Here is an 8545-nt window from a genome sequence, read left to right as displayed (position 1 = left end):
TTTTGGTGTCTGTACAGCTGTGTCCCTTGCACCTCCCCTCAGCCTTCTCTCTCCCTCTCTTGGTCTCTCTGCCCACTTCCCTTTAGATCTCTACTCCCAGCTCCTCATCCTTGGACCCCCTCCCCCACGATTTCCTTGGTCCTCTGAGGCCAGGCAGGAGGCGGGAGAGGGGAATGAGGGATGGAGAAGGAGGAAGGGGAAGTCCCAATGTGGGGAAGAGGGTCAGCCAGACCGGCTTGGCTCCCTGGGCATCTCTGTCAGAGCCCCACCCAGGGCCACGTGGCCAGCCCAGATATAAGCAACTCAGTTCCCAGGTGTCACCCACACCTCTGTCTCCATCGTTGCTGTAGCAGTCCTGCAGGTAGGAGCATCTGCCCGCAGCCTTCTACTCAAAGGTTGGTGCCTCTGCTCTCTTCTCGCCCCACCCAACTCCACTCACGTCTCTCTGCCCCCTTACACGTCTCTGACTGTTTACCTCTCTGGACATCCCTGTCTTTCTCAATACCCCCTGTGACCCACCCCCTTTTCTCAACCTGATGGCACTGAGTTGACGTTGGAAGTTCTGGGGGCCAGTACCCCCTTTACTAACCCTCTTGGCGGGGCCATCAGATGTGAGGCATTTCTCTTCAGCTCACTGAGCTTCAGTGTGCTGTCTGTGAAATGGGCTTACAGAAAAACAGTACTGGGCAGCTGTGAGTGTTACTGGTGGCATCTCTATAGGCACCTACCTCTGATCTCTTTCTCCCCTTGTCTCTGACTCTGCCTGTCTCTGTCTTTTGGTCTTTCTCTCCAGCTCTGCCTCTGGTATGAGGAGGGTCCTCTGGGGTCTGTGGGCAGCTGTACAGAGATGGGCGAGTTTCTCGCCCCCAACCCCATACAACCCTATCCCACGTCTCTCCTAGCTGGCAAGCTGATATGGCTCTTTCTCCCCAGCATCCTTACCCCTGAGAACCCAGCCCCCAGTGCCCCTGCCCCTTGCCCTGACCTCCCCCAGTATCCAGCATCCCTTGGACAGATTCTGACGCTGTCACCACTGCCACGTCTGCTGTCCCCAACGGCCACCTCCTCAGGGCCAGCAAGATGCAATTTGAGATGCACGACAACGTGAAAGGCAAAGGTGGGATCGCTGGATGGAACCCCAAACCTTCCAGTCCCCGGAACATGGCCACTTCCTTCCCCTGGGCACCATGACTTTGAAGACAGACGGCACCTGCCTGCACCCCAGATGCCCCGACGTGCAGGGACCCAGGCCCCCAGGCCCAGGCGTGGAGGAACCGGCGGCAGGTCTCCGCCCCGCCCACATGTGGCGCCAACCTTCCCTAGACTTGCAGGCTCCCCGCCCACCCCACCTCCAGCCGAACCAGTTGTGCAGGAGGCACCAACAACAGGAACAGACTGGGATGTCGATGCCCAGATGTGGCATAAAGAACGGGGGAGGCACAGTGGTGTCCCCTCAGTGGGCGGCCTGGTGGCCTCGCCCGGACTGCCCGGCCGAGGGAGGGGCTGCATAGGTGCAAGGGCCCAGGAGGTGCTGCGAAGCTGCCCGCTGACCCCCGCCTCTCCCCTCCGCAGCCATGTCCTACCCAGTGACCAGCCAGCCCCAGGGTGCCAGCAGCTACCAGTGCCAGCTCAGTGACTGGAACACCACTCTCATGGACTGCTGCAGTGACATGCCCATCTGTGAGTGCCCGCCGCCCCCTCTCCAGGCCCGGGGAAAGAGCGGGAAGGGAGCGAAGGTCACCCCCAGCCCCTTCCTCGCCCTACTAACCCCACTCCCTGTCTCCTTCCTTGGACCCTGAATTCCCAGTCTCTAACCCTCATGCCTTCCTGGGACGCCCGACACTCCCTAGGATCCCGGCCTCACACCTTCCAACTTCCACTGGGACCCTCAACGTCCCCCTTGCACCCTCACTTGTCTTCCTTGGGTCCCCAACTCCCCCTTCAAACCTTATTTCCCAATCTTGAAACCCCACTTTTCGGACCCCTAATTCCCTCTGGGACCCTCACTTCCACCAACACTCAGCTGCCTCTGGGCCCCTCAACCGCGCGCCGCGGACCCCGCCTCGCCCCTCCCCGAGGCAGAGCCGGCCGGTGGCACCCGGTGGGCCCCGCCCTTAGAGCCCCGCCTCCCCTGCAGGTCTGTGCGGCACGTTCGTCCCTCTGTGCCTCGCCTGCCGCATCTCCGACGACTTCGGCGAGTGCTGCGGCACTCCCTGCCTGCCCGGAAGCCTGAACTCCCTGCGCACCGGCATGCGCGAGCGCTACCACATCCAGGTACGCGCCGGGCCCGGGACCGCAGGAGCCGAGGGCTGGGGACGGGCCTCCTGGGATGCAAGTTAGGACTGCTAACCTCTTTCTCCCACCCTCCAGGGCTCTATCGCGAAAGATTGGGCGGCCCTCACCTTTTGTTTGCCCTGCGCCCTCTGTCAGATGGCGCGGGAGCTGAAGATCCGAGAGTAAAGACGTTCCCCTCACCTTTCTCCTTTTCCACCCGTCACGCCTGCCCTCCTCTGCCTTCTCCTGGGAGGTCCTGACCCTCCGCCCTATCCCGCTACCAGAAATGCACCCACAATAAAAAAAAAAAAACCTAAAAACCGACTCCGCCTACATCCTTTTTTGTCCCAGGGAAGGAATCTGGGTGGAGAAGGAGGTTTGGTGAAGGAGGCAGGGACACAGGGAACATGCCTAGGTGTGGAAGGAGTTCCAGAGTCGAGTCAGATGCTTGACCCGGATCTGCTGTGTGCGACATTGGCAAGTCTCTTCCCTCTCTAAGCCAGGGAGTCCTCACCAACAAAGTAAAACCGCCAACTCCCTAGCTGCCTACCTGAAGCTCTGCCCAGAGCCTGAAAATTAGCAAAACCAGAAAGGCTGTCTGAGGACTGTCCAGGTACCAACCATTCAAAGAAAAAATTAGGAGAGCCCCCCTGCTCATTCAATACCTGTGGACTCTTGGCCTGCACACAATCCTAACAGATGCGGAGGCTCTTTGTCTTCAAAGCACAGAACTGTCAGGTTTAAGACTCTCTAGAGCTGAAAGGCATACTCAAGGATCATACAATTCAATCCACCCCCTTTATTGAAAAGCAACTAGCAGATTAGAAAATGTTTGGGTCTCAAAGTTGGACAGACCTGGGATTCAATCTTGACTCTTGCCACGTACCAGCTGTGTTCTCTTAGTAAATTAATAAACCTGAGTCTGTTTCTCCCTCTGAGGTTAATCCCTAATATGTCGTATGGCTACTGTGAGAGCAAGAGATGGAACAGATGGAAAGACCAGAGTCAATTTAACAAACTGTTGTTAATATTATTATTATGTAATAATTTATAACTATTCTAATATTAATATATTATTTGTATTATTTGCTATTCTTCTCTCTCTCTGTGTATTCAACCATCGAGTGACATTCTTCACTTGGAATGTCTAATAGGCATCTTAAGTTTAACGTGTCTAAGACCTGACCCCTGACTCCCCACCGCCCCAAGTCTGCTCTTCCCACAGTCTTCCTCATCTCAGGAAATAGCAAATCCCATCCCTTCTGTTGCCCACTTTCTCTCTCACCCAGTATCCAAACTGTCAACAAATTCTGTTGGTTCTACTTTCAGAACAGATCCAGAATCTCCCTTCTCCCCATTCTACTGCGCCTCCTTGTTCCAACCACCCTCCTCTTCGGCCTAAACAAATGCAGTGGCTCCTCGATGGGCTTCCTGCCCTAACTCCACCCTTTTAGTCTCTTCCCCACGGAGAAGCCCTGTGGACATCTGAAATAGATCACATGCCTCCTGGGCTCAGAACCCTCTGCTGCCTCCTCCTGCACGTAGTAAAAGCCAGAGTCCTCACGGTGGCTCAAGGACCCACACAATCTCTCTCTTATTCCCTCTGTGACCTTACCTCCTCTTTATTCTCTCTACTCCACGAGGCTCTTGGTTGTTTCTCTAAGATGTTAGGCACGCTCCCACGTCAGGATCCTTGCACTGGCTGTTCCCTCAACTCGAAATTCTCTTTCCTCAGGTGTCCCTATGGCTCACTCTTTCACTTCTGCTCACGTGTCACCTTAAGAGTGAGGCCCGGGACTTCCCTGGTGGTGCAGATGGTTAAGAATCCGCCTGCCAATGCAGGGGACATGGGTTCCATCCCTGGTCCGGGAAGATCCCACGTGCTGCAGGGAAACTAAGCCCGTGCGCCACAACTACTGAGCCTGCACTCTAGAGCCCGCGAGCCACAACTACTGAAAACCACGCTCCTAGAGCCAGGGCTCCGCAACAAGAGAAGCCACTGCAATGAGAAGCCCCTGCACCGCAACGAAGAGTAACCCCAGCTTGCTGCAACTAGAGAAAGCCTGCACGCACTGATGAAGACCCAACGCAGCCAAAAATATTTTTTTAAAAAGTGAGCCCCCCCACTTCCACCTTACATTAAAGAGCAAGTACCTACCTCCCCATCCCCCTCCTTCACTGCCTTGTTTTTCCAGTCATTTTCCAACATACCGAATCTTTTATTATTTGGCTCCCCACTGGCTTGTCAGCTCCATGAGAGCAGGGACCTTGTTGACGGCTATATGTCCAGAACAGTGTGGAGCCCAGTGGAGGTGGAGACAATGTGTGATCAGAGGTGGGAGACGTTGGCTTAGAAAAGGGAAGAGATTTTAGAGGTAATACATGGGGGTAATGGAAAGTCAGACAGGCTTGTGTCAGAATCTGGACTCGTCTACTAATCTGCCCTGAGTTTTAGGCAAGGGACTTAATTTCCGAATCTGCAGAATGGGGGAACAAGCCCATACCTCGCAGCTGTGATGTTGGGAAGATTAAAAGACTCATTCCAAGCACCCAGCACAGCGCTGGAGTGCTGTAGGCCCTTGGTAAAATTTCTCTCCTTCTCCCGAAGTCCCTAGGCCATCAGTGGCCACACATGGGCTAGAATCCAGGTCCCTAGCATCCCGTGTCCAGGCTTTCTCTCACTTCACCACAAGCCCCTTGCATTCCGGTGTGTGGGTACCAGGGAGAGGCAACTGCTGAGGGTTTGACGTGGAAAAGGAGGAACACATGCTGTGGGGCACTGGTACAGGGGCAATCTGCATAGCAGTGACAGGAGCTGAAGGGAAGGTGGCTCTGTGCCCCCGAGGAAAAGTCCAGTCAGAGTGCAAACGCGCTGCTCAGGAAGGCAAAGTCACAAGGTGACTGCTAATAAGAGACCTTACCAATGGGTCCAAACATAACATGGAGGAGTCGGTTTTTTTTCTTTCCCCTAAGCATTTAGCAGGACCTGGCAGAGGGCCAGCACTTTTAATTAATTAATTTATTTTTGGCTGCGTTGGGTCTTCGCTGCTGCATGCGGGCTTCCTCTAGTTACAGCGAGCATGGGCTATTCCTCGTTGTGGTGCGCGGGCTTCTCATTGCAGTGGCTTCTCTTGTGGAGCACGGGCTTCAGTAGTTGTGGTCCGCGTGCTCTAGAGCGCAGTCTCAGTAGTTGTGGCCCACGGGCTTGGTTGCTCCGTAGCATGTGGGATCCTCCCAAACCAGGGCTCGAACCCGTGTCTCCTGCATTGGCAGGCGGGTTCTTAACCACTGCGCCACCAGGGAAGCCCCCATGGAGGAGTCTTGAATAACCACCTTAACTCCTTTCTGGTTATGTGGGATGACCCCACTGGCCTCAGGACTCCCTGAGGCAGCGTGTCCCACTGCTAGTTGGCTCCCCAGTTGGGAAATTCTGCCTTATCCTAAGCAGATATTGACCATTTTGAACACCTACTCCTAGGGTCCACTCTGTGCCGAGACAGCTAGGTCAACTTATGCTAAATAAAGCAGTCCTTCCTTGGGAAGTGGAAGAGCCTGGTGGTCAGGAACATGGATGTGAGAGTCAGGTCTGGGTTCAAATGGCAGCTGTCGCTCAACAGCTAAACAATGTCTATGAACTTCTGTCTTCTCATCTGCAAGATGGGGATTACATGGTACCTACCTCATAGATTTGATGGTTGGAAAGAGCACGATAGCGAGCCATCTAGCATTGGTATTCAGTAAAATGTAAGCTCACAGTCACGTCGTGGAGGTTAGGTACGACTATCAGCTCATAAAGGCAGAACGTGTGGGCGGAGTAATCCCTGAAAACTCCTTAAATTGCTCATAAAGTCTGACAGGCCCCCTAAATCCAACACATCGTCATGTCCTCAGCTCAGTACATGAAGCAGCCGGCCTGTGCCTGGGGGCTGGGTTGTAAGTACCCTGTGGGACACTCCCAGCAAGACTCCCACGCTGAGCGAGGCCCACCGATGGGATGGAGATCTCCCACTCCCACCTTCCCTCGCAAAAGCGCTCTTGCTTGGCCGGGGGACTGGCGGATAAAGGCTCCCATGATGCTTTTGGTTTGGGCCGTGAGAATCTACTTGAATTAGAGAAAGCTCACCGTGCTAGGGCCTCACCTCAGTCTTTGCGCTGCCTGAATTCTCTTGCGTCAGGGGCCAGAACAAAACCCAAAGCTGGGAGCAAGGCAGTCTGTTTTCCTTCCTGAGACGAGCAGGGGTCTCCTTGTGACAGGGATCTGGGCAAGGGTCAAAGGCCTCACTGCCCTCATGTCCCCTCAGTTCATCCCTCCTGGGGAACAAGAGCTTCTGTAGTGGCACCGCCCCCGCCAGGAGAGACAGTGAAGAGCCAGGCTCAGGCCACGTGGCTTGGAGGGGGCACCGAGATAAGGACATTTATCTGATTTATCCAGCTCTCAGGTGCTGGGTCAGAAAGCCAAGATGGCCCCTCTGCTGCATACAGACAGTACTTGGACACTGGATCTTCCCCACACTATTTGTTGCTTTAATCGCTCCCCCTCTTTCAGACGGCCTCTGAGGGCACACATGGCCCCAGACGGAGAGGAAGACACGGGGCCCAGCTCTCCAAGGTCCAACAAAACAGCTGAGGGATGGAGTCTTGGGAAAGGAGGAGTCCCAAGTTCAAGATGGTTAGGATGGGGTGGGGATGGGGGGCAGAGGCGGTCCTCAAGGGGCAGAAGGGCTCAGCAAGGTGGTGGCTGGGGTGAGGGTAGGCCCTGGGGAAAAGCCAGATGCTGCTTCAAGGCAGCATTGTCTGGGAAGAGAGCTGTATGTTGAAAATTCTGCCATTTCTATTCCCAATCCTGGTGTCCCCCACCCAACCCTGCCCTTCCTGGGGCGGCATCTCAGGCAGGGGCTTTGTCTTCTTATGCCCCCTCTGAGCACAGTGACCCTGGTCCTGGGGTCAGGAACCACCACCTGAGCCTCGTCCCTTCAGCCTAGCGGTGGCAGCAGCGGCTTCCTGCTCTGGCTCGCCCCTGGGCTGCCTCACTGTCCCATCTCTTCTCGGCAGCGTCCCTCACCAGTACAGCCAATCCCCGCACTCAGCTCCCTTTGCTGAAATACTCCGGGTGACTCTGTTTCCCTGCTTGGACCTACCCGAAGAGATGTCTCTAAAGGGGATCTTAGGTCTAGAGCTGGACTCCTGGTTTCCCCCCACAGCTCCAGTCTGCCCCGTCTTTATAAACCCACCTTCCACCCACAGTTTGGGCCACAAAGTTGGGGTCAGCCTGGACTCCTTCCCTCCCTCACTCCGACGTCCACACCATCGTCACATCCTTCCACCCACAGCCTGCATCTGTTCCCAGCTCCTCTTCTCACGGCCACTTCCCTGATCTGGCCCATCTCTTGTCCCCCTGCTGCCTCCCTTTCACCGTCCCCAGTCCACTCTCCACAGAGCTGAGTGACCTCGTAAATACATCGGATCCTGTCATTCTCCCTCCTAAAACTGTCTGGTGGCTGCCCAATGCCCTGAGAATAAAGCCCCAAACCCTATGCGTGGCCCGCAGGCCCTGGGTGGTCCGCCCCTGCCTGACCCTGACCGCATCTCCTCTTCACACGTGGTCTGGGTCACACTGGCCAGCTTTCCGATCCTTCCAATAACAGAAGCTGGTTCCCGCCTCAGGGCCTTTGTCCTAACAGCTCCCTCTGCCTGGATCCCACTTCCCACAGCTCTTCCCACAGCCAGTTTCCTTCTTTTTTTTTTTTTTTGCTGTACGCGGGCCTCTCACTGTTGTGGCCTCTCCCGTTGCGGAGCACAGGCTCCGGATGCGCAGGCTCAGCAGCCATGGCTCACGGGCCCAGCCAGTCCGCGGCATGTGGGATCTTCCCGGACCGGGGCACGAACCCGTGTCCCCTGCATCGGCAGGCGGACTCTCAACCACTGCGCCACCAGGGAAGCCCCAGTTTCCTTCTTAAAGTCTAGCTTCGCACAGGGACCAACTTACGACCCCAAGGTTCCTCACAGCCATGTCCCGTTGCTACCTCACGGCACTCGTCCCGTTCGCAACGGCCTGACTCATCTGTGCGTGCGTGCGCGTGTGCGCGCATGCCGACGGGATCCCTTCACTAGAACCTAAATCCCACGAGATCAGGGAACCTTGGCTGTCTTGGTTCCCGCTCTGCCCAGTGCCTTCAACAGTGCCTGGCACATAGTAGGTATTCAATAAATAATTGTTGAATGCAGAACAAAGAAGGCCTCTCTGGGGACCCCCCCCCCCCCCCCCCACCCC

At 55.7% G+C, this 8545-nt stretch overlaps 1 protein-coding gene across 1 annotated transcript; it reads left to right on the top strand.

The window, feature by feature from the left end:
* Positions 1 to 345: 345 nt before the first annotated feature.
* CNFN (cornifelin) lies at positions 346 to 2503 on the top strand. Its single transcript, XM_024768328.1, has 4 exons — positions 346 to 395; positions 1573 to 1680; positions 2138 to 2274; positions 2371 to 2503. Exons 2-4 carry the CDS (start codon positions 1575 to 1577, stop codon positions 2458 to 2460), a joined length of 333 nt encoding a protein of 110 aa, XP_024624096.1. The 5' UTR covers positions 346 to 395; positions 1573 to 1574; the 3' UTR covers positions 2461 to 2503.
* The last annotated feature ends 6042 nt before the right edge of the window (positions 2504 to 8545 follow it).

Source organism: Neophocaena asiaeorientalis, unplaced genomic scaffold (genome assembly GCF_003031525.2).
Source record: "Neophocaena asiaeorientalis asiaeorientalis breed wild unplaced genomic scaffold, Neophocaena_asiaeorientalis_V1.1 scaffold629, whole genome shotgun sequence".
NCBI classification, from domain to species: Eukaryota; Metazoa; Chordata; class Mammalia; order Artiodactyla; family Phocoenidae; genus Neophocaena; species Neophocaena asiaeorientalis.
This window is presented reverse-complemented; position numbering and strand designations above follow the sequence as displayed.

Bases quoted from the DNA above. Each gene is read 5' to 3' on its own strand.
- CNFN (XM_024768328.1), top strand. From the start codon at position 1,575: ATGTCCTACCCAGTGACCAGCCAGCCCCAGGGTGCCAGCAGCTACCAG. The intron at 1,681-2,137 runs GTGAGTGCCCGC...CCTCCCCTGCAG, and splicing joins CTGCAGTGACATGCCCATCT to GTCTGTGCGGCACGTTCGTC. The intron at 2,275-2,370 runs GTACGCGCCGGG...CCCACCCTCCAG, and splicing joins GCGAGCGCTACCACATCCAG to GGCTCTATCGCGAAAGATTG.